The sequence below is a fragment of the Sander vitreus genome, chromosome 16, assembly GCF_031162955.1.
Source record: "Sander vitreus isolate 19-12246 chromosome 16, sanVit1, whole genome shotgun sequence".
NCBI lineage: Eukaryota > Metazoa > Chordata > Actinopteri > Perciformes > Percidae > Sander > Sander vitreus.
Genome location: NC_135870.1, coordinates 15,278,473 through 15,302,965, shown reverse-complemented (window position 1 = coordinate 15,302,965; position 24,493 = coordinate 15,278,473). Strand labels below are relative to the sequence as shown.

The window sequence follows — 24,493 nt, the reverse complement described above, 5'->3', positions numbered from 1 at the left end:
GGCTGGCTACAAGCCTAATTTAAAACAACACAAAGGCTATTTGTCAGCCATTGATATGACAATGAATGAGTTAAGGTGTGCACCCCTATAGAAACTCGGCCTTCCTACCTTTGCCTTTAGGTTCTTTTATTATGCATTACGTGGTAAACAAACATTGTCCCGTCCGGGGAAGTTTTTGGGTTTGGCCTTTTTTTTTACCATCTGCATTGTGCTGTGTTTATAGATCACCTCTAAAGACAGAGAGGATTTTAGGTTTCTCTCCATCCAGACGAAAAGGGTCAGTTCAGGAAATAAAAAAACAAATATTTGACAGCTTACCTTCAGTTGTATTTGACTCAATGTGTTACATTAACACGCATCTTCTAGATTATTATCTCTGTAAATTGCACATATTTTTTTATACTTTATACTGTGAACTTTTGCACATTCTTTAATTTTCTTCTCTCAATATTTTGGAAATCCTACCCTCTTTCCTTTGCATTTGAAAAATGTGCATATTTACCATACATTTTCTTTATATTTCTTATCGTACATATTTCTATTTTCTATTTATGATTCTTGACTTTTGAAATATTTTTACATTTTTGGTAAATGGTGGTCTGCATTTATATTTTGCGCTTTTCTACCTTACCAGACAAAGCGCTTTACAATTTGCATCTCATTCACCAATTCACACACCACATTCAAACACCGATGTTGGCGGAGCCGCCATGCAAGGTGCTGGCCTGACATCGGGAGCAACTTGGGATTCAGTGTCTTGCTCAAGGACACTTCGACATGCTGACAGGAGGAGCCGCTCTACCTCCTGAGTCACAGCCGCCCCTTTTATTTTCTCTTACTATGTTTATTGTTATTCACCAAAATATAGGCATCATTTCTAATGTTGCAGTTGGTTGACATTGAGTACATTTTATTGTATAAATGAAATATATGTTTTGTTCGTAAAATCTTACTTTATTCTGAAAAGTAGCAACAAATGTTAAATACATGTAATTGAATGAAAATAGCAGTATTTACCTTTTGTAGTGTGGTGGAGCAGATGTATAAATGTACCTTAGTTACAGTTTCATGTGAAACTCTAATACTTCTCATTGCCTGACCCTTTGACTGGTTTCTTCATAGTGGACATAATGAGGATTATTTTTAGACATGTATGATAAAAACATTTAGTTCAGAGTAACGCAGATTAATGTTGTCAGAAGTGTTTAAAAAGACTGTTGTATGAGGTGTTAACTGTGGTGTCTACAAGCTACTATTATGGATATAATTAGTGGTTTGAGTTCATTATATTTTGATATTTTATGGAGCTTTGATTTTTGTTCTCATCAGTGTTTTCAGACAACAGTGGTGCTCATCTTTGCACGGACAGAACTACTGTCTCCTCCTTCCTGATGCAGAACACAATAATGTTTCCATCACATCATCAATACAGAGAATAATGCTACTTTTTAAGTATTTGGCTGAAGTAAATTTTAAATGATAATACATGCTTGTGAATGTATTTGTCAACAATGCTGTTCTACAGTAGTTGTTTGTCATTTCTTAGAGAGGGAGAACTGTTTATACCCTCAGGATTCCCCGCAGCAAGCCTGCTTCCAGTGTAGACACGCTTAATTTTCACACTGTTATTACAGAGGAATGAAAACATTTGTGTAATAATTTCTGAAAAGTCATCTCAGACAAACACCCAGCCTACGGAGGATCAAAGGGCATAAATCCCTTTTCTCTCGTAGCTCTTTGTTTTCTAGCTTTGGCAAATTTCGTGCCATGAAATCTTGGTAACACGATCACATAGTTCCATAAAACTTGAAAAACCATGAAAATAATCTATCCAGATTATCTTTCACAACGGGCTTTGACTTTGATGCTGACAAGTGGAGGATAATGTGACAAATCGGCCTGTAAAAATTAGCTGCTGCATGGATTTTTAAAATGTGTGCTGTTTCACCAATAAAACATGTTGTTGTGCAGACTCTGCCTGTATGGATTGTGCCACTATTTAATCTACTGTTGGACCATTTTTATTTTCAGCAAGCTGTACAATGCAAGTAGTTTCAGGAAATTCTATACAATCTTTCTTGACTAAATTCAGACATCTATTTAACAAAGATTTCGTTGCATGTCTGTGTTTGTGTCTTGGCTCAGATGAGATTAAGCAGAGTTGGGACAGCGATGAAGGAGACGGAGTGAATGTTGCAGCAGCTGTTGGATTTCTTTTCTCTTCCAATGACAAGAATGTTTTCAGAATTCACCTGTGAACTTAAAGACACATATTTCCTTCTACAAGGAGTCACATTTACCTAAACGGGACATAACTGTAATTGTAGGTGATTTAGACTAAGCCATTCTCTGTCACAGGTATTACACAGGGACAGATAATCGACTACAAGTCAGTAACCAAGGATTAGTCCGATCCTTCTGTCTCCCTGCTGTTGCTGATTACATCCCGTAAAAAGCTCTATACGGTCAAAATCATTGAACTCTAATTTAAAGCTCAGCAATCTGTTGTGGGATTTATTTGCAAAAAAACAATACATTCAACTATGCTTCATCATGATAGACTAACAACACAGAGACTCATTAGGATGTATTTTGGGATATATTGGTACAGAAAAAAAGAACCCTGTAATTGTGGTAATTAACCCTTAGGACTTTAATATATCTGGGACAAAGCCAAATGTCCTGTGGTTGATCCAATTTAGAAACTTTTGTTCTCACTGATTGTTTGTGTGAGCGAGTTGTAAGGAGGAGAAGAAAATAAACATGCTAGAAGAGGGAAACAGAAGTCAAACATGCATTTCCTGCAGACACATGCTTTGATTTCAACCCTGCGAAACACAATGGGAGGGAGACTGCCTCCCCTCAGCAATGCACCAACAGGAAGACGCACATTCACTGGATAGAAGAAAATACATTCCAGCGAGACTTACTAAGCTATCACAAGTGACAGAGTAAGACCAGAGAGAGAATATTTGTTTTCAAAGCACTTTTTTTTAATTACAAATCATAAACAATCAATTCAAAATGATGTGGATTCACAAAATGCTTTCATGTATTTGTCAGGAACAAATTCAACGTCATTCTGACGCTCAATGACAATCAGGCACGCATGCACACACACACACACACACACACACACACACACACACACACACACACACACACACACACACACACACACACACACACACACACACACACACTCCAGCAGACTGTCAAAGCAGTCACCTTTTAATTGGGCCCTCCACTAGCCTGAAAACATTTGTCAGCTGCCATCTGTCTGTCTGTCTATCTGAGACTCCCTCCCCCTCTCCCCTCTCTCCCACTACCCCTGTCTCTCCTTACAACACTCTTATCAGACACCAACACCTCTTACCAACTGGCACACCCTTTCTACACACACACTTATACGTAACACTGCTGGCTGCAATACAGATACTACAGTTTGAGCTGGAGAGCCGGGTAGTCTGGTAGATATCACGCCTCAAGTGCTTACAAACGAAAAAAGAACAGCAGGGGCAAATGCATGAGGAATACACTTCACCAGGACTTAAGTACCGGAGTTCAGAGATCTAAAGTTCAGCATTTGCATAGAAGTCCACAGGAGAACACAAGCATGTGGTCATTTTAAAACACATTACACCTTTTCCAAAAAAGTCTGGTTTACGCTTGGTCCCTTGTATTAAATAGTTCAGTTTTGCTTCCCTGCTCCTAAAAGTGAGGCTGGACTTTGAGTGTGGTCAGACACCAAAACCACATGCCCAACTGTTGTCTTCAAGAAAATGCTGACAGTAGTCCATCTAGCCAGAGAGGAGCAAAGGTGACACCCCGAAACTGACTGCAGACGATCTGTGAGCAAGCACCAAGCGCTGTACAGTTTTGATTTACCTGCATTGTTCTGCATTGTTCACCCAGCATGCATCTGGGCCCTCAGTTGTCGTCACACCTTCGTGGCCAGAGACTGAGCCTCTGTCTTCTGAGAGGACAGGGAGCTGACAGGGCTTGCATGCAAGGACTTCTTCAGGTTGAGTAGGCACAGACACTGGGATCTGAAGCGCAGGTCGAAGAAGGCGTAAAGGAAGGGGTTGAGGCAGCTGTTGACGTAGGCCAGGCAGGTGGCGTAGGGGTGAGCCAGAAGCAGGAAGCGCAGGAACGCACAAGTGGCGGGAAACAGCTCCAGATAGGAGAGGGCGTCAGCACTTTTCACAACGTGGAAGGGCGTCCAGCAGGCGGCAAACACCACTACCAGCGTGGTGATGATTTTCAGCAGCCTCCTCTTACGCTGGTCCTCTTTGCGCAGAGTGTTGAAGTGGCGGGTGATGGTGGAGCCGATGAAGCCGTAGCACACCATCATCGCCAAGAAAGGTAGAAGAAAGCCCAGAGCTGAGGAAGAGATGCTGAGACCTGCGATCCAAAAGTTCTCTTGATCTTTCTTGGTCATCACCAGGCTGAAGTCCATAGCGCAGGATGTGCGGTTGATGTTGACATCAAATTTGGTGGTGCGGAAGACCAGAGTCGGGGCAGCCAGGAGACCAGACAGCGTCCAGATGGCTGCCAGGGAGGCTTGCATGTGGCCACGTGTGCGCAGCTGGGTGCTGGACAAGGAGTGGACGATGGCCAGGTAGCGGTCGAAGCTCATGCAGGTGAGGCAGAAGACGCTGGCGTACATGTTGAGCAGGACCACGTAGCTACTGATCTTACACAGAGCCACTCCGAAGAGCCAGTCGTAGCCCTTGGCGGTGTAAACGGCCCACAGAGGAAGAGTGACCACAAAGGTGAGGTCAGCCAGTGCCAGGTTGCCGATGTAGACGTCAGCAGCTCGCCGCTTACCCTGGGCTCTCCACACGGTGAAGATGACCACCCCATTTCCAGAGAGGCCGAGGATGAAGATAAGCATGTACAGCACCGGGATGACAGAGTATGATGGTGTCCACTCAGAATAGTCACACATGGTGGAGTTTTCTGTCTCATCGTAGTAGTAGTAGTCTTCATTTGTCTCCATCTCCATTTTCTCTTCTTTTCTATTTGTAATGAAAAAGGAAAATCTGTTTGCTGCAGATAGATCCACAGTAGTTACCAGCACTCTCAAGTCTGTTGCTACATGAGAAATCTGCCCACGCTTATATACCCCCCCAGACTTGTACCCTCCCAGGATGCCCCCTCCCACTGCCCTCCTCCTCTCTGCTCTGAAGAACATGCTCTATCACTGCGTACACGCCCACCTCTCTCTTTATTAATTTGTAATTTGTACACAACATAATGCATAGTGGAGTCACTTCAATGCATGTAATATGGGTCGAAAAGGCTAGTAATTTTTGCTGGTAATGATAGTATTCTTTTTTTGGATATCCCATTTTCTTCACATTTCATGCACAAAATTTGGGCTGCAGAAATGTATCTCCAGGGGCAAAATGAAACTGTCCAAAGTATAAATCTAAACTTGCCACAGATATAATTGCAACCGTTTGTTTTACTTCAGGGAATGAAAGTTAATAAGACATGTTTGGACAGAAGCCCATGTGTCATGTCTAGGCATGACATGTTTGAAGTAGTCAATTTCAATATCAATTGAGAGTGCTTCTGGCACCGGAGCACTCTGCCGAAATCTGAATGGGCTGCACTATTTACATTCCTATGTCTGTTTTTTTCGTGTCTGTACATGTTTAAACAAGTAGAACCACAAACTAAAGACAAAAGCATTAAGGTTTAATGAACCGTAGGTTAGACAAACAAAACTTTGACCTCAGACCTTTAATTGAAAATATACAATAATTATACAATAAGTATTAACAGAAAGAAAACATACTTAGAAACATGTTTAATAGCCTTCAGTTTAAGTACAACATTTTATTTCCATTCAACTTCAAATGAAGAGAGAAACTGACAAGATTTTACAATAGTAAAAATGTAGTTTAAAAAAAACAAACTCTTTTACTTAATGTGTTTAAAATAATTTAAAAAAAAAGATTATAATTATCATCATACATTTAGGTATCAGTTTTTAGTGCCTAATAAACAACAAAATTGAAAAATGACAGCCAGTATGACAATACACAATAAAATTACATTAAGAGCATGGGTAGCATATATAAACAAAGACATACATTAATAAAAACTACAAAATAAAAGCTTTGCTTTATTATTGAATCCTTTCTTGAATCCTAAAATCAATTTTAAAACTCAAATGCATCCTGTGAAAACTGAGGGCAAAATATGTAATGTGATATATTTCATCACTACTTGCATTTGTGCATGCTCAAATATGATACAATTAACCTGAAAAACAACTGAACACATTGTTTTAAGTTGCAAAACTTTGTTAAAATGTATAAAGGAAAGTTTCCAAAGATACCAAATATGTCAGGCTAACTTAGAAAAATGATACACAAGTTATTTTTATATGATTGCATGCTGCCACCATAAAATAGTGTTGGGTTTGAGTATTTAAATGTAAACATCCTTATAACTTCAATGAAGAGTTGTAATAAGCTGCTACAGAACATATGTGTGATAATGTCAGACAGTGTGGAATAGAGCTTTAAAGCTACTTAAGGGGAAACAAAAGTGGAGATCATTTTAAGAGGTTATACAAGTAACACTCTTCTTCTGTCTTCCTCTTCTTCGCTGTCTCTTGGGTGTATTTGTTAGCCCAGGTGGGTCAGCTCAGTCTTCAGTCTGCTCTGTCTCTCAGCAGAGAGGCAGCAGTGGCGCCAGGGCACCGACCTTTAGACACAACTACTGTATCACTCAACAATCTTTTTCTCCACTGATCCCTTCCTCCACCCCTCCATCCTCCTCTTTTCCCTTCCCCGCTCATCTCCGCCTTCCTCCGATTATGAAGATGAAGACTGCTTCCCGTCTTCCTCTGCTTTCACCAACGTCATTTACTCTCAGTAAACGGTTTGTTGTTGCCAATTATTGTGATGCGATCTTGTGGCATTTGTTAATCAAACTGATGTGATTGTGTTTGTGTGCCTCCTCCTAAACTCTGTCCTCTCTCCCTGCGCTTGATTATCCTTCCAGTTCTTTGTCCGTCCGGCAGAACAGGAAAAAAAGCATAAAGCAAACTTCCTATCTGTGTTCTGGTGGGACTGAGGCCTGTTTTTAGTTCGCTGTTCGCTGACAGGGATGTGAATATACAGCTAAATAAAACATCAGGCCTTGATGAATACAATCCACCCCACTCACTTTTCCCCAAAATCCCCTTATCAGCCTTGATGGAACAGTTTTACAATGATATGATAAGAAACATAAGAGAAAAAATAAGTTTGCTGCAGATAGAGAGACCATGCAACATGACAAAAATCCCAATTATTCCTCTTTTTGGCTTTTAGGAGTGACAAGTTCCAGTTGGACTGAGCTTGAACCTCTTTGCAGAGCCTCCATCTTTTCATTCAGCATACCAGATACCACATTCAGCTCTAGCTTTTCCTCTTAATAGCCCACCTGTGTCTCAAATTGATTGTTATTGTTGTTGCTGTCCTCTCATGTGTGGCCTTGTGCTGTAAACCACACACCATGAAGGCATAAAGACATTCCTCGTGTTTTTGCACTCTTATTCAACCACACCAAAGCATTTCATCCATCTTTCATCCTTCATTCGGCTGTCATCCATAAGCGATGAGTCAGTAGCAGACAGCACACCGGGGGATATAGAAAAGGATAAGTACTTGCTTCTCAAAATATACACAAAGGCAGAAAGACACAGAAAGTACGCTACAGTGGCAAACTGTCTGTGTGGCTGCAGAGCTTCTTTTTGATCTTTTATCGTGACCTTGTGTGTTTGCGAGTTTATGAGTCTCTTTTTGGTGATACTCGCAGCGCCAGAAGAGCGTGAGGTGTGTGTTCTTGTTGTATAGGTGTGTGTGGGGGTCTGACAGTTGTTTGATGTGTGCGTGTTAAGCTGTCACGGACCACATGCACGGGCCCCCTCTGTTGCTGAGACAGCTGGTTCCTTGAGGCTTTGTTTGTGATCTGACCAACTCTGAGCCAGACTGGAGCTCCTCAGAAAATTCATGATATCACACATCTGACCTGGTAGCAGCTTGACAGCCCTGATGATAAACAGACCCTTGGGCAAATACCTGAGCCATCAGCACCATTTACATTACCAATCCCATTAACAGTCTGATCCGCGCTTTTAATTATCTGAATGCTGTCACAGTTAACACTTCCAGCAGCACGGCTGGAAAGCTTGAACATTTGGGCGTTGTTGCAGCCTGCTCCACTTCTCTGCTCTCCCTTTACTCTTTTCAGCAAAGACCATGAGGTGATTGACACCAGCTTGTTAGACACAAAGGCCACCAGGATGGAAGAGGTTCACGCCTTTTCTTAGTGTTCCAGTAAAGACTAATGTGGCTTGAGCTAGAGTTTAACAACATTTTGCATGGATGAAACAGTTTGGAGAAGCATTTGTAACTGACAAACCAGCAACCTGCTGGTGGCATTTCAAACTGTGTGAGAATTTTTTTTGTTTTCTCCTACAGTAAAGCTGGTGCATGGAATAGGATTAGATATGATTAGACAGGACGGGCAGGACATGATGGCAGGGTAGCGTAGAATGGGATTGGGCATGACAGGACAGAATACACTGACTGGCCTCATTCAAATTAACAGGTTCTCTGGGTTGACGGATAATTTGATGAATGCTGCAGCATAATTGTCCCATGTAGACTTATGTGATTTCTGGGTACTGGAACGGGCCAAGAACAGATTCTGAGTCCAATCTTGCCCCAGAAACACTGCCAATTCTACTGCTTTTTCTTCTCTTAAATCACAGATTTCCCCAGTATTGTCCACTTCACTTCTCCTGTTCAGTGTCATGGAATGTAATATGTAAGGTACAGGGAGGAAAAAGCATCCAGGTCCTCCATGTTATTCTCTTTGAAAGGTCAGGAAACAGCCATGGTGCAGTCTTCTTGCTGAGTTTGTATCTACTGTATATGATAACGTGGTTTTTGGACCTCACTCAGCACACATGCACAACATGTTTTCATGACGTTACGGCCCTGATGACCCCACTGCTCTGCAGTCCCTCACACGTCCACAGAAGCAGCAGTTAAGACACACATGGATGTCCAATTTGGGTCAGGCGACCGGAGGACTCTGTTGATATGAATCTTCCTGCTTTCAAGATGTTGTTGTCTTCTTGTGCCAGGAGCAGCTGAACAGAAATGTTTATCAAATATACTGTAAATGTGACAACGGGGGAGGGAAATCCCAAACGGTTTTCTCAAAAAGGTATAAATAGCTTAGACTTCAGGGTCACCAGTGAAAATATAACCATCAGAGAAAGGCGGGGCGCCTCCTTGTCTCTCACGCAGGACAACTAAGGAGAGTTGAAATCAGAAAGAATAAAAGCGAGAGGTTAGTTATCATTTATAGAAACTGTGAGGTAACACTGCTGCTCCAAGTCATCATGATATGGTTTGTTTAGGCAGACAAAGAGTTGTATCAGTGTATATTTTCTGTTATGCATGCCACACTAATTGAAGGCCCAGTATGCTTTATTGCATACCATAATGAATTTACATAAATATAATGCACACACACAGTTAGTTAATCATTCCTCACAACTGTTAGTCTTACTTGTCTCTCCAACGGGGCTGTCGGGTGTGTGTGTGTGTGTGTGTGTGTGTGTGTGTGTGTGTGTGTGTGTGTGTGTGTGTGAGTGATATGAAATGTAAAATACTGTTATTTGTTACATGTTTTTTTACTCATTAACCGATGTTTCAACTTTTAAAATGTTGTATTTGTGTTTTTTGAGGGACTGCAGATGTAAATTAGCCAAAGGCTAACTCTGGTGCAATGCATCAAATGGTCACATTTATGTTTTAATTGCACACTATCCCTTATAAATAAATTGAAATTGAAATATATAATGCGCTACACCTACCAAGAAACTGCTTAAAAATAAGAAATATAGACCAATTGTGAAGAAAAGAGATAAAGTCCAGAGCCTCCCTGCTGTCTAAACACCAGAAAGCTGCAGTAAAACCTGCACCCACATTTCCCTCTTCCTGTGAGGAAGGTCCAGCAGGCGGGTAACTGCCCTCTGCTGCACTCCTCCTGGATGTAAGACTGATATTGTTCACAAAAACGTGTGAAAAAACAGCAATAGGTCAGAGAACAGGCGGTAGTCTAGAAACTGTGTGAATTATTCTAAATGTACTGCAGGATTTACAAAAGTCTTTTATCCCTCACATGTAACATGAACTGTTTTATAGAGTTTTATGGCTGTCCGAACTTCACAGAGTTTTGAAACACAAGCCTCTAGTTTAGTCTCAAGGCTGAGAGATGTACACACACATACACACACATGCACAGAACACACTCCGCTATCCTAGTTCACACACTATGTAACACCCATGACTACTGGACGCAATACAATAAGCTATTGTAACCTCAAACCAAAGGTCTTGACGCCCATATGCTTTTGTCATTAGTCTCAATTATAACAGGCTATGAGGTCAATCGTTGATGTGTGGTAACACACACATCCCTTTTTCTCTCTGCATGCACACAAACACACAAATTTTATAATTTTTATATTTTAATAACATTTTAATATATAACATATTTTGTTGAAGCCTAAGATCCAAGGTATAATAACCCAAATAACCCAAATGATCCTTTAACTCATTTTTGCATGACATGTTGATGCTCAGTATCTGTGGAGCTCACGTGCACGCATGCACCAGATCCCTGTTTTATTCCAGGCTTAATATTTTTCAAAAAGGGTGACTTATTTTCTTTCTTACAAGAAAAACCACCAATTATTCACTTTGTTGGTCTCTTTATCTGTTCTCACAGGCTGCTCATGCTTCTGCTGCTCACCATCAATATCAGTCTGGCCAAGGTTTATCAGGGCAGGGCTCCTGTTCTCGCTCTCTGTCTCTCTCGCACACGCAGCAACATACACACTCCAGGACTGCTCCCCCTCCTGTGCATCCTCTCTCAGCTCCTGGCTTCCTTGATGGGAAAAGAGGGGACTAGATGGACGGGAAGAGAGGAGACAGTGGGGATGTGACACAACAATGGCAGGAAGTGACTTCAGATCAATTCAGATTAGTGCAAACACACCAACACAGAAGCACCAGGCTAACAAACATCCCTGGTGAAGAGATAAACATGCAACACAAACAGTGCCAAATAAATGTTGCAAAGCCTCAAAACCCTTTAAAACAGCAGCTTCACTCATAATGTGTTACAGGCAGTTACAGGATATTTAACATTCACTGGGTAAATATCCTCATTCTCTGTAATCATATGGTAAATCCAAAATGGTTTAACCACAAACAATTGCTGCTGTGGTTATTTTTGAAAAGTTATGAAGCTCCATATTTCAAATGTGCGAATTCATATTTCACCATGATCTGACAGTGTTAACGGCAACAACTAACAGGCCTGGTTATTTCTTCCTGTCAACTCAAATTTATTTTTATAAAATATATTCAAACACAAGCCAAAGTGAATCAAAATGCTGCAAATAAACATATAAAAACATACAGAAAAAAGTCCAGAATAAAAGCAAGTAGTTTGCAGGAAGTTGAAAAAGTCAACAGTGGGTGCAGTTGGAGGGGAGGGGGGGTGGGGGATCAGAGGTCACATCGAGGTCCCTAAAACAGAAAACCTGATAGGTCTGGAGGATGTGTAACCTGCCCAACTTCAAACATACTGAAATCAAGTATAAAGAAGCCAGAAGGTTATCTGCAGTATTCTGGATCAGCTGCTAACATGAAAAAAACGACTGCTCAACATTAAAGTACAGGGACTTGGAGAAATCCAAGTTTGAGAATATAACATGAATGGATAGAATTGTATATGTCATTGTAAATAGAAAGACAGTTACAGGATTTTACCTTTGCACTGACTTAAAACTACAGGAGACAAAAGTCCTCACACAATGTAAACCCACTCAGCACTGCACTGCACATCACTTCACAGCATCTCTGCTTTTTTTTTATTTTTGCATTGCTTCGGCTATGGACCATTTGTATATATTTTAAGAAATTACTCACATTTTAGTAGTATAATCAATAATCTTAATGCCTGGGTTCTATTTTGCTATTCCTTTTTAGCAGAAAATGACCCGTTCACAGACCTTACACAGGAACAATAACTTGGATGTGGATCTGAAGTTGTTAAGCAGAACAAATCAGTCTTATGATGATTCATGATTCTGCTTGGACTCAGGGGGATCCCCGGCTGGAACCAAACAGGTGTGCGTTATTATATCCTATTACTAATCATAACCCAGTATCAAAAACCCTGATGGATCTGAGATCATTAGGGCTACATGTCCAGCTACTGTTATCCTGAGGAGAACCATAAAAGGACACACACACATCCTGTCCACTGTCCACTGAACGAGCATCTGTCTGACCCCTGACACCTTCCACTCCGACTCTGCTTCCTGTCCCACACGTGTAGCTCCGCTACTTGAAGCTTCTCATCAAAGCCTTTCCCTCAATACATAAAAAAGTCCCAAATAAGAGTGCTCAGTCCTCTTTTTTCTCACATATACAGTGTGTAGACAAAATAAGGGGAATACTAATGTTTTTTTCTTCCAATTTCACCTATAGACACACAATTATTATATTAGATCACATCATGCATACAAACGCAAACTGCAGAAAAGGCATGGCAGCTGCAATTCAATTTAACAATTCAAACTATTATCAACGGGTCACAGTGCTGTTTTTTGTTTTGTGCCCCTGCCCCGACCTCTACCCCTTCTAATCCCTTCTTCAGGCAGAGGGCATGATGGGGGATGGCAGGCTGGGGGATAAAGGTGCAGACCCTCGGTCCTTGTTACTAAACAGCTTTAGAGGAGCTTTACAGCTCATGAAGCCAGACTTTAATCTCCCAGACGCTTCACACATATGTTTTCATGAGATCTTCCACCTCACTATACTAACCCACCCCCCATAAACAGCTACAGTGTATACACAGACATCACATGGGTGGGGTATCTGTTTACGCACGCATACAGTGTATGAGCTTTGGATATAGTTGTACAATCAAAAATATAGGTACACAGAACATTTCAGTACTAAAAATTAAACTTGAGTGTGGAGATTAATTTTTCAGACTCCAGAATATTTTATAATTCATAAGCAAGTAAACTCTTTCATAGTTGTACCACAACATGCAAAGTGACCCAGATGCATACATGTGGATCCACCGTAAAAGGTACAGCATTTTTTCTGGTAGTTCAAGGTACAAATTTGTACCAGTTCAACCTGACCTTCTTCTCCCCAGTGGTGGTGGTTTGGCATTATTAAATTCAGTCAGTCATGTTTACTAGAGGGAAGCAGGTGAGCGATCCTGTCCTTATAACAGCACTGGCCCTGATATATTCCAAAAAGGACACAAACATGGACAGTGGATGCCATTTTGTTTATACCACATGGGGTGTATACTATAGTACGATATATAGACAAGTTAAACTTTATAAATCTCATATAAGGGATTTTTTATTTCTTCACTCATGTGCAGTCAGTGCATGCGGTCTGCACTACGGACCCTTGCAGACACGGGCAAATGATAATATTTGCACCATGCAGTCCCTAGTGAGATCGTTTGTTGTCACACAATGCAACATTGATATGACAACGGACTGCATTGGCTAATCAAAAATGTGCAAGAGTACTGTCTGGTAGATTACTTTGTAATGTGAACCTTACAATTGTTGAGATGGAGGATAAAATGATTGCTGCTGCAACAACTTTCCAGAGTTGTTAAAACCTCTCAAATCTCACAGTATAATACACTGCATCTGATGAGTCTTGAAGCTCATGGGTGTAATGTATCACTCAAACTGGACTTCCTGGATTATATTTCATCTTCTCACCAGATCTTGTAGCAACATGTCCACACCAACATAGCCCCTTGTGTTTTTTTTTTAAACAGACCTATTTTCTGTCTTAATATGGCATAAGCATCAACATGGACTGGGAGAAATTGCCGCTCCACATTAGATGAAAAGCGGAAAATGCACCAAGTCATACAATAGTACAATCATTTCCTCAATATGATTACCATTATTTAAAGGTTCATCATGATAGTACTGTCAAGATAGCATTATTGAAGGAATGAATGTTAGGAGCACAACAACTGACTTGTGTAAATGTGTACCATGATGTTTTTGTATACAACATTGCCCCCAGCAACAAGCTATTGTACTAGGAAAGCTACAAATACTGCTCTGCTCTTTTCTGAGAGTGTGGTTATGGGGGCACGTCTGGGTCACGTCTCCTCCTCTGCAGATTAGCCATAAAGCCAGTCTCCCATTACACCCTCTCTGGTCTAAGCTTGGATCTAGTGAATGTCAGTGAGCACCAGCACAGGGAGAGACAGACAGGTGGGGTCCAGTGGGGTGGGGTTGGATTGAGGTGAAGGGTGGAGTTGGGGTAAGAAGCTGGCATTGTTTACAGACAGCGAAAGGCACAAAAGAGATGATGAGAGGAGCCAGAAATACAAAAATGCTTTAATGACAAGCATCCTCAGACAAGCAACACTCAAAATCCTTCACAGAAATAGAAAAGGCCACTGTGAAGGCTGTGGGTGAGGAATGTGACATCAGGAAGATGAAAAATCTCAATCATCTGATTGTTGGGTGTGATAAATTAAAATCTTTCATCATTGCAATCAAGTGTATTCTCAAATGACAGAAAATGTCTCTACTTTAAATGAGCGGAAGTATGGGAAGACCATAAGAATTCAACTGACAATAGTAATGGAATTATAAACAAAGGGACACATATCATATTTATATAAGTGTTGGGGTTTTCACTGGTTGGGTAAATTAAAATGTAGAGGAGAGTGTTCTCAGCTGTAATGTTCTTGGACTGCAGCTGAACCTTGTCGATGAAGAAAAAGAAGAAGAAGGCCTGTATACAGGCAGAAGACTCCATTCAGAGACCAAAGGCAAATGGCTTCGTGAGGCGCTTTGGATGCAAATTCCTCAAAGAGCTGAAAGAGCCGGAGAAACAGGTGTCCAAGGAAGTGTGCTGCTGTGTGGGTGAGGGCGGGTGTGAGGGCGCTGAATGATAACACAGGGTGTATTGAAATCCTACTTGTTCAGTCCAGTCTGTGTGGCACTTCTTCTCTTGTCTCATTGCCTTTCTTTTATATAAAATTAAGGCAAAAGAATGGGAATTTTATATCAAAATAAAATGCAAAAAATCTGCAAAAGCCAAGAGTTTAACATTTTATTGATTTAAAGCTAATTTGGTACAAAATAGCTTGTAGATATGAGAAGTTGATTTGAAATCAAATGAGCAAACAGATCAGGAATAAAGTCCTATATACCCATGAGTACAGCAGGATACATTTACAAGACCCAGGCTCAAATAATGTTCTCTTTAATCATAATAGTTGCAATGATTAGTAATAAGGAGCTTCTCAACATCCTACATGTATATGTGTTGATATATATTGAAACATAATCTTTGAAAAAAAAAATATCAACATTAAGTGTTTAGCTGCCAAACCACATCCTGTATCCTTCAGAATGACTGGGCAACTAATGATTTGAATCCCTGGATGAAGCTCAGTGGTGCCACCTATATGACAGTATAGAAAGCTCCAGGTAGAAAATCAACTGATGAACTGCATGTTGGTTAAATGTGATCTGTGTTCTAAACTATACTAAAATTTGCACAGTGTTTGAAATCAACATAGACCCACAACCATTTTGCCTTATAAAATCCCTGACAGCAACTAATCTGATTTACTGTTACACATGTAACAGCTGCTGATAAAGGAATTTCCTGGACTGGTTGTTAAATGTTGATTGATTCTGAAATCATTAAGAGTTTTTCAAACAATTTCTTCATTGGAACATCTCAGATAAAATGAGCATCAACACATACCGTTCAGTCATTATCAAAGGTTTATGGCTCTTTTGACTTTTAATATCTTTTTATCTAAATAATGCCATTAGAAAAGAACTTCTGAAGATTATGTGTGTACATTACTTGGACTTCATGATTAGTCTTCTAATAGTCTTTAGTATTCTTTTAAAAGGTTGTTCAAAGCAGTTTTGTCAACCAAGATAACACCAGGTACTTCAGCACATTTGAGTGAAATTTCCTGGTTTTAAAAAGCACATTAAGTGTTGGGACTGGAGATTAGATTCTGAGGTTGCAGAAAACAAAACTCCTAATGCCATATTTTTCTTTTATAGTAAAATATATCCAAGTCTAAGTAATGCACTAATCATGATTGTAAAAAAACAAAACGGCTTTGTATTAGTGTTCTTTAAAATGGCATTTTGCCATATCCCATTCACGACATTGATAAACCCAATCCTCTCCCGAATACTGTATAACAATATGATTGAATAAACTGCTCGGACAACATATATCTTAAAAATATGCATCACAAATCTTTGGCTTAGTGGCACAAAACGTCCCTGCACACTTCTTCCTTCATTATGTCCGTCACACAGACGACTGCTGGTCACTGCTGCGGCTGTGAGATAATCTCAGGACGCCCTCAAGTGTTCAACAGCAGCAAAGACAAACTCCTGGATGACAGACACACTGATATAACTGTGTGTCTGCAAATTTGTGCGAGTCTAGCAAAGCAGGGTAAAAACGAATCTCTGCGTTGGCAACGTAGTAACTAACATAGCCAAAGACAAAGACTATAAAAGCAAAGTGCTCTAGAAAAGACCTCATCAATCAAGACAAAATCTGACTTCATTTATAACAAAGGAAAGAATCTAAGAGGTACATTTAAAATTCAAGGAGGTAAATAGCAGCAGTAGCTGTTAACAGTGAGTTAGCGAGGGTATATGAAGCTAATAGCTCCACAGGATAAAACCTTAGACATGTGTGCACAGGGCACACAGTCGCCATCTGTTGTTGCTCCCTGGCAATTACACATTTCTGAGTTCCATACACTTTTATGCTAAATTTCAATGACTACTTAGTTAAAAGTAGAATAAATAGAAACCTGTATAAATGAAATGACAGTGAAAATGTGTTCAGCATCACAGTGACTGCTTAGCAGTCTGAGCAATGGCATTTTTGCCAGCTTTGAAAACATGATGACTTTTTTCTTGATTGTAAAAATAGCCATTTCAATAAAAAACTGTCACAGTCAGCTAAATAAAATAAGTCATGGAAAGGTTTCTCCTGTCACTGTGACATGCGAGAACTTTGACTGAAAACTGTGAGCGAAGGCTGTATGGAATGATTTATGTTAGTAAACTGGTGATACTTACCCTGCTATAGGTAAGTGTCATGCTCTGCACTGCTTAGACTCTCTTTGGACCCTTGTACAGTCAAGTGTTTGAGGGGAGGTGAGGGGTCAGTGGGGGGATGGTAAGGAATAACAGTCTCCTGTGGCAGTGGGATTGTTTTCTTCTGTTTTTCCGCTTCAGTCTTTCCACTTTCCTTGGTGTCCTCTTCTCTCTCCCCAACTGTCTTGGGTGCCAGGGGAGATTCCACAATAATGGTGGGTCTCTGTCTCAGGTCCTGACGACTGGGCGGCTCGGCAGTCATGATGGCTTTAGCGCCGTGCATCCTGGGAGGAGACTTGCAGTGTAGATCTCCATGGGTCTCCTTCCAGCGCTGCAGCTGAGCATGGTGTTCCTTCTCAATGTCTTTCTCAGACACCACCAACTCAATAATCTGAAACAAGTGGAGAATGAGTGTAAATCACATGAGTAATGCCTGGATTTAATGGTTCAAGTACTACAGCACATTACAGGTTAAGTCTTTTTATATCGCTGTTGCAACCAGAGGAGGGCAAAGTCAAAGAGAAAGACAGAGTATGTGTGCAGTAGGTGCAAGGTCAAAACAATAAAATGGATAACAAAGACTACAACAATGACAGAGTTTAACTGTACCTCGTGCACCAGGAAAACTTCTTGCATGTACTGTGGTTGTATAGCTCGGAGCAGCTCCATTGTTTCATAGAGACCTTGACAGGCCTTCAGTTTCTCTTGGGATCCCAACATGCATTTCAGGAGAACCAGGCCCACGCGAAAGAGGATCTTTACTCCTGAGAACAGCATCACACAAGACAACATGCAGCTAGAGCAGCAGTCGACACTTTCAACAGATAGACCATCTGAGAGCACACATTGTAACTGCTGGAGACCAATTCATTTAAAGTGCTCATATTATGCTTTTTGGCTTTTCCCCTTTCCTTTATTGTGTTATATATCTTTTTTGTACATGTGATAGGTTTACAAAGTGAAAAAGTCCAAAGTCCACCCCAAAGGGACTTACCATCTCCAACAGAAAACACTGTTCACAAACTGCTCCAAACAGCTCTATCGTAGTCCAGCCTTTACTTCCGTGACAAACGTGCATCACTTTGTAACACGTTATAATGCTCGCCTAGCTGCTAGCGTGACACACCCTCCTACTCTGCTTCTGACTGACTTGTAGTGCTGACCTAGCTACTGCGCATGTGCGACTCCCAACACAGATGGAACAGAAGTGTGATGCCTCACTCTGTAGCTAAAATGGAGAGCTCAACACACAGGGTGAAAAGAGGAGCTGCAGCAATGTGTAGTACAACAAAAATATGGTGTTTAAAAATTAAACCATGTAAACCTATTCTGATATAACCACTAAGTACAATTATGAACCTGAAAATGAGCATAATATGAGCACTTTAAGTGGATATTTAGATGTATAACTATGGTGTAGCCACTTGGATTGATTGCAACAATCTTGCAGCGTGGTAACCTACTTCATACATATTCTAATATTCCTCATCGTGGTGTTTTACTGGTCAAATTATACAGGAGGATAATAAGCACATGACAGGGCCTGGAGGAAAATAAATACTGCCACTGTGTTTTTAAATCTTGTGTTTTACCTGTAAAACAATCCTCAAGTCTACTACATCAAACAAAGCTGCTGTCTATAAGATAAAAGTCATATTTTCACTTCTATTTATTTGAAACACATTATAATAAACATTCATTCATGACATCATCTCTGTAAGGGTGACTTGTCAGGGAAAACCACTTCTGATATGTTTTTTTTTTTCATGTGCTGTACAATAATATATCAGTGAATGTTTTACAAGTGAAGTGTCTCACCCTCACAAAGGAACATGTCCCAGACACGCAGCACTGAGGCCCACGGCAGAGTCCGAGAGAAGGCGCACATGTACCACTCGGTCATGTACAGGATGGGCTCCAGCTTGTGCTTCTTCAGGTGACGGTGGGCCACAGGAGACACCCACCGCAGCAGAGCATACAGGATCTCCCCGTCCAGCTGGATCGCCTCCTATGGAGACAACATGAAACAGCAGTCAGTGGAGGGAGGGAGAGGGAGAGGGAGAGGGAGAGGGAGAGAGAGAGAGAGACACATTCTCTTTGCTTAATTTAATTTTCTGATTATCTCGTCCTTGTAGCCTGGTCACCTCCTCCTATTTATTAGGTCGTTAGCACATCAGTGTCAAGCTGGAGACCCACCAGCCTGAGAAATCTAACACCAACACCAGCCACATAAGATAACATGTACTGTCTCTAAAAACTGACAATTTTGACTTCCGTTTAGCCGGTTAAATCAGTTGATGCTTTCAAGAAGCTTAAATACTGAGGGAGAATCTATATGGGCAATACATCTTGGGCAGTTTCATTTCTGGAAAATATGAATTAATGCAAGGATTCCGTCCTATAATGTGGCAGAAATGCAGTCTTCAGAAAGCCAGTGTTCTTGGGCATTGCTAGAGTATTAGCAGTTTATTTTGCACAATAGATCCATTTTAGCAATATTTATAGGGTTCGGATAGATAATAATTGACATGCTGAACACTGTTAATATGTAATCCTGTTACAGGTTGTACTCAAGATGTTCTTAAGCTCTTCTTATGATATTAAGGTCCTCTTTTCAAAATGATATGACAGTGTGTCTGTCTGGACCCTTACCAGCCCTGTACTGTAGTATCCTGGAAGGTATTTTTCACAGATCTGGACAAGAACCCAGAATGCATCCTAAGACAAAGAAAGGGAACAAGGGTAGGCATTTATTATGGTAAAATGTGAAATGAAAAAAAAATTGGTTGAATCGTTAGTGTGCGTTTTCACCTCTGCTGGCATATGCATTAGGAGTACAGCAGCTATGGGAGCCTGAGCCTGACAATAACCCTCTTCCGGACGATGCAGAGTATATGCCTTCAACACGCGGAGCAGGTCTTGCTGCCTGAATGTATGAACATGTATAAATCATATTCAGAAACTATGTTCAGCCACATTAACACAACAATGGACATCATGCCAGGCCTTTAGAAGGCAATGCTTACCCATGACCTCCCCTCGCTGCAAACATTTCATGGAAGGGGAACTGGCGATGAAGGTCCCGCTCAATAATATCTATCCATTTAGGATCTCCTGGCTGACTGTCCAGTTCCTAAAAACAAAAACAAAAAATTGTCAGCTTTTGCAACATTGCAAATTAAATTTTTGAATCTTTTCCCACCATCCACTTTTTAATAGGAATTTTATAATGCAGGCAATTCTGAAACTTCAGTAAGTTATAAGCCTTGTAAGAGTCTGGGGACTCCAGGAGTTTGGGTACTAGTGTACTATTGTTAAAACTAGTTAGTTATCAGTGATGTATAAACTTTAATTACAAGTACACGTACATGTATCATTAATATATTATTAATTTTGCATCCATATTTTGCAAAACACTCCTCAGTACTTTGAGTGAGTATGATTTGTTCCAGACATGAAAAAATGTGTTTTTTAAGTCAAATAGCTTGATGACAGCAGGGATCACATATATACGACTGACCTGGAATTTGCCCTGGTTTTGCTCCCTTCTCACTTTTCCCCCGGTGAGGTAGAGCCAGGCCCGGCCACGCAGGGATGGAGGGATCCCCTTCTGACAACGCTCTTTCACCTGTTATTCAACACATGCACAGTTACTCAAGAGCCTGCAGAAAGCAAGAGAAAGGAAGAACAGGAGAATGGAACACAGACATTGGAAAACAGTACAGTAAATACTGCAGCAAATATGCCACTGACTGCAACATGGCAGGCAACGGATCATCAGAGATAAAAAAAAAAAATTGGCCTGATGATGGAATGATCACAGGTTTCCGAGCTAAGTTTTTGATACAAATTTATATTGTTAAGTCCAGTTCAAAACTGCTGCCACAACAACCATGTTTATGCTCCAAAACGGCCAGTGCGCATTGGCTAAACTCCTGCAAAGTGCACATTTTTCATTACAAAGAAAGAAAGATGTGAAGTCAGACTTAGTTTAGTTTATAAAGCAGACCTTCTTGTGTTTTTTGGCCATCCACTTGTCCCAGCTGTTGAGCATCTCCAGCCATTTTGCCTCCCGCTGCCTCAGCACCTCAATGGGGATTTCTTCAGCACTGTGCAGACAGGAGACAATGTCACTGATAAAAGTAAACAAATTATTTTCATACAAATAAACAATGGCTTCCCTGTACTTATGACAGGGCAATCCTGTCTTCAGAGGGGGCGGGACAATGGCTCATCTCTTCCTTGTCCACACAGGAAACCTAACCTCAGACAAAACAGTAGAACACTTGCCATCAGCAGCAAGGAAAACAGGAAGCTGTGGGAGAGCATTCCCCTATTTGAGTTGCCTACGACCTCCTACACAAAACTTACACCAATATCTCACTTCACTCAGTCCTCTCGAATATCGGAGCTGTCATATTGTTATGCACACACTTTCACGTCCAGATCTACCAAAAAACATGCCCGGTCGTTTTGGCAAACAAATTTAAACAAACAAATTGAAAGAGCTGACTGACATGCTTTTGCATGAAAAGCTAAAGGAAGTTCAATCACTAATCTCTATAAGATACCACAGCGACTTGGCTGAACTAGGCTAATAAATCTAAAGAGCAATGATTGGGACAGTTTCGTTCATGTCTTTAAATTATAACACACCACTAAATATCTTATGGCGGACAACGAGCCCAAGCTGCATGGTTTGCTCAGTTCTTCCAGTATCAGCATTTGGTCGAAATCAAGTCAAGCCACTTTTTAAAGTCGTCACCAAAGTGCTGTACATTTTCCAAGGCACCGTTGAAATTCAGCCATGTAAGCAACACAGATATAGTACACAAACTGTGACATAATGAAGGTCCAAATGACAAAGAAGAAATTCTAGGAACCACAACAGCAAATGCTCAACCCCCCCCACTCTCAGCTTAGACCCAGAAACAGCCAGCATCTTTGGATTGGCAAACCCATTAAGTACCTTTAAAAACAACCATTACGATCTTAAAATCAATTCTATACTGTACTGGAAGTCAGTGAAAAGAGACCAGCACACAAGTGTGGTCTCTCGGTTTGGTGCCAGACGGACGAGCAAGGAAAGTAGGAACAAGGAATACTGACTACTATGGAACAGTGGTCTATGTCAGTGGTTCCCAACCTGGGGCCCCACAAATGAATTGACAAAATTGGAAATTGGAAAATAAAGACATCATGTTTATTTTTGCTCTAACCTGTGATAAGGCCAATGGGTCACGAACAAGCATAACTTCGCTTTGAAGGGTCCAGGTGACAAGAGATCCAGCTATAAATCATGGTAATTAGCCAACTACTTACTTGAATGACTTATTCTTTGTTCTTCTTCCACATAGAAAAGTCATTCAAATGACAGCAGGTATCTCTACATAGACTGATGACCCCAGAAATCAAAGGAGGAGCGATTTAACGTTTCATGTTCCCCTTTACCTGTCTTCAGAAGAAACATCTTAATCTGTTGGGCAGTCTGTGGAAAAACACTACATTCAATATTTTAGGAAACCTTTAGCCTTATGAAGGTCCACTTACAATTTCCCGGTGTGCTGCTGGGCTCCTCCTGTGAATCCGTACTTATCCACCTGAGTCGCCCCGGGGACACCGTTTACCTCTGGGTCGGATACATATGAGCTGCCTTTCCCATTATCTGTCAGCTTATCTGTGCCGCTCCGCAAGTCAAGTCCATTGCCCTGCTCAATTTTTGCCATTTAATTAACATTTATCTCAGAAGGAGACGCTCCGGGTCTACAGTGAGTTCACATAACTCACCCTTCCGACCAATCTTGAAAGCTTAGCTAACACTGTAATGCTTTCCATGAAGACGCCCGTTGGTTAGCTAACGTTAACCTGGAGTCATCATGGATGTATAATAATAACTGTCACATGGGTCACAGCTAACTTAGCTAGCTACGGTTGCTAAGAAGATTTGATTCCTGGCTGCTAGCTCGCCAGTGCTATAACGCGTTAGATAATTTCTTTCATACTAAACCTGCTCGCTTTGGTCACATAATCAACGTTCAGGTCAAACAAGAAATTGTCGAACTATTAAAGAGCAAACGCAGCTAGTTCGATAAACGTTAAATGAGTGCAGTATTTTCCTGCTAACTCCGAAGCTAACAAGCTAGCATCACACAAATGTCAGCTGACAAACACCTATTTATTATGCCCGAATCTCTGCTGTCAGCAAAAATGCAGGTAGCCGGTGGCTACCAAGGAAACTAGAAAGAAGGATCAGTCATTACTCATAAGTAATGAATAGGAATAACAAGGAAAACAAACGCACACAGTTATATACAGAAACATCAGTCAACGTCACGTAATGTGTTTTATCTTGTGGAAGCATTTTTCACTCAAATGTGAAACAACACAGATATGATGATGGGTTATATAGACTTGCCACACCCGCCCCAATGCACGATTATAAATAATGACGTATGATTGGTCCTTCTTTCTAGTTTCCTTGTTGGCTACAGGAAGAGAAACTGGAGCATTCTGGCATTCTATAACTCTACACTGCCATCTACTGCTGAAAATCACAGTATTTACTCCTGTTATTAAATAGCTTTTTTTGTAGTCTAACTTAAATGTACTTTTTCCAACTCTGGATGTCAGAGTAATTTGGCTTCACTTCACTTTATTTTATGATTTTAGGGTACTAAAGATCTCATGCAGCAGTAGTTCCTTTCTATGGTCAGGCTAATCATGTAGATTTTATTTAACCAGTGAACTAGTATAAGTAATAAGATATGAAGAGCAGGTGAAATTAACATTTTATATATACTTCATATTTACTGGTGGTAAATACCACAATGTAAAAATGTGTAAAAAAGCCTGCATTTATAATTTGACTTATTTACTTACATACATGCATGCATACATATCTTTGTGGGCATATATACACTTTGTCATTGGTATGCATTAAATTGTGGATTTTAAGCTAATTTTACACTTTATCAATAATGGTTATAAAAAAGTATGTACCTGCTGTTTTGACCTGCTTCAATATTTGCACCAACAGTAGAATAGCGAACAGTTGTCGAAAATGTGAATGTTTACTGTCAGTACAGACATTTTATTATCCGATATAGAGGATGCAGCTGATAAAAATAGTTAATATTTTCTCAACCACACTTGAGTATACTGTAACACAACCTGCTTTATTAAAGCTGTCAATCACTTTGCAAGATGGGATGTCTCACGCAAACAGTAAGTCTGTTTCTG

The 24,493-nt window shown here is 40.6% G+C and overlaps 2 protein-coding genes across 4 annotated transcripts; both read right to left on the bottom strand.

Annotated features, from left to right (window-relative positions):
* Positions 1 to 3,055: 3,055 nt before the first annotated feature.
* aplnrb (apelin receptor b) lies at positions 3,056 to 5,109 on the bottom strand. The gene has a single exon (XM_078270808.1). It carries the CDS (start codon positions 5,006 to 5,008, stop codon positions 3,941 to 3,943), a length of 1,068 nt encoding a protein of 355 aa, XP_078126934.1. The 5' UTR covers positions 5,009 to 5,109; the 3' UTR covers positions 3,056 to 3,940.
* Positions 5,110 to 5,841: 732 nt separating this feature from the next.
* LOC144530970 (TBC1 domain family member 10A-like) lies at positions 5,842 to 23,637 on the bottom strand. 3 transcript variants are annotated; one of them, XR_013503177.1, is made up of 11 exons: positions 22,805 to 23,637; positions 21,264 to 21,363; positions 20,775 to 20,882; positions 20,281 to 20,387; positions 20,066 to 20,180; positions 19,907 to 19,972; positions 19,073 to 19,262; positions 17,864 to 18,018; positions 17,237 to 17,645; positions 10,837 to 10,991; positions 5,842 to 9,328 (listed from the first exon to the last, which is right to left on the bottom strand). XR_013503177.1 is itself a non-coding variant. In XM_078270807.1 (10 exons), the coding sequence occupies exons 1-9, from the start codon at positions 22,978 to 22,980 to the stop codon at positions 17,241 to 17,243; spliced, it is 1,422 nt and encodes a 473-aa protein (XP_078126933.1). In that variant the 5' UTR covers positions 22,981 to 23,637; the 3' UTR covers positions 10,535 to 10,991; positions 17,237 to 17,240. The 3 variants fall into 3 exon arrangements, 2 of the variants coding, with proteins under 2 accessions (XP_078126933.1, XP_078126932.1); XM_078270807.1 differs by lacking the exon at positions 5,842 to 9,328 and having other exon boundaries at positions 10,535 to 10,991; XM_078270806.1 differs by lacking the exons at positions 5,842 to 9,328; positions 10,837 to 10,991 and having other exon boundaries at positions 14,474 to 17,645.
* Between the last annotated feature and the right edge of the window lie 856 nt (positions 23,638 to 24,493).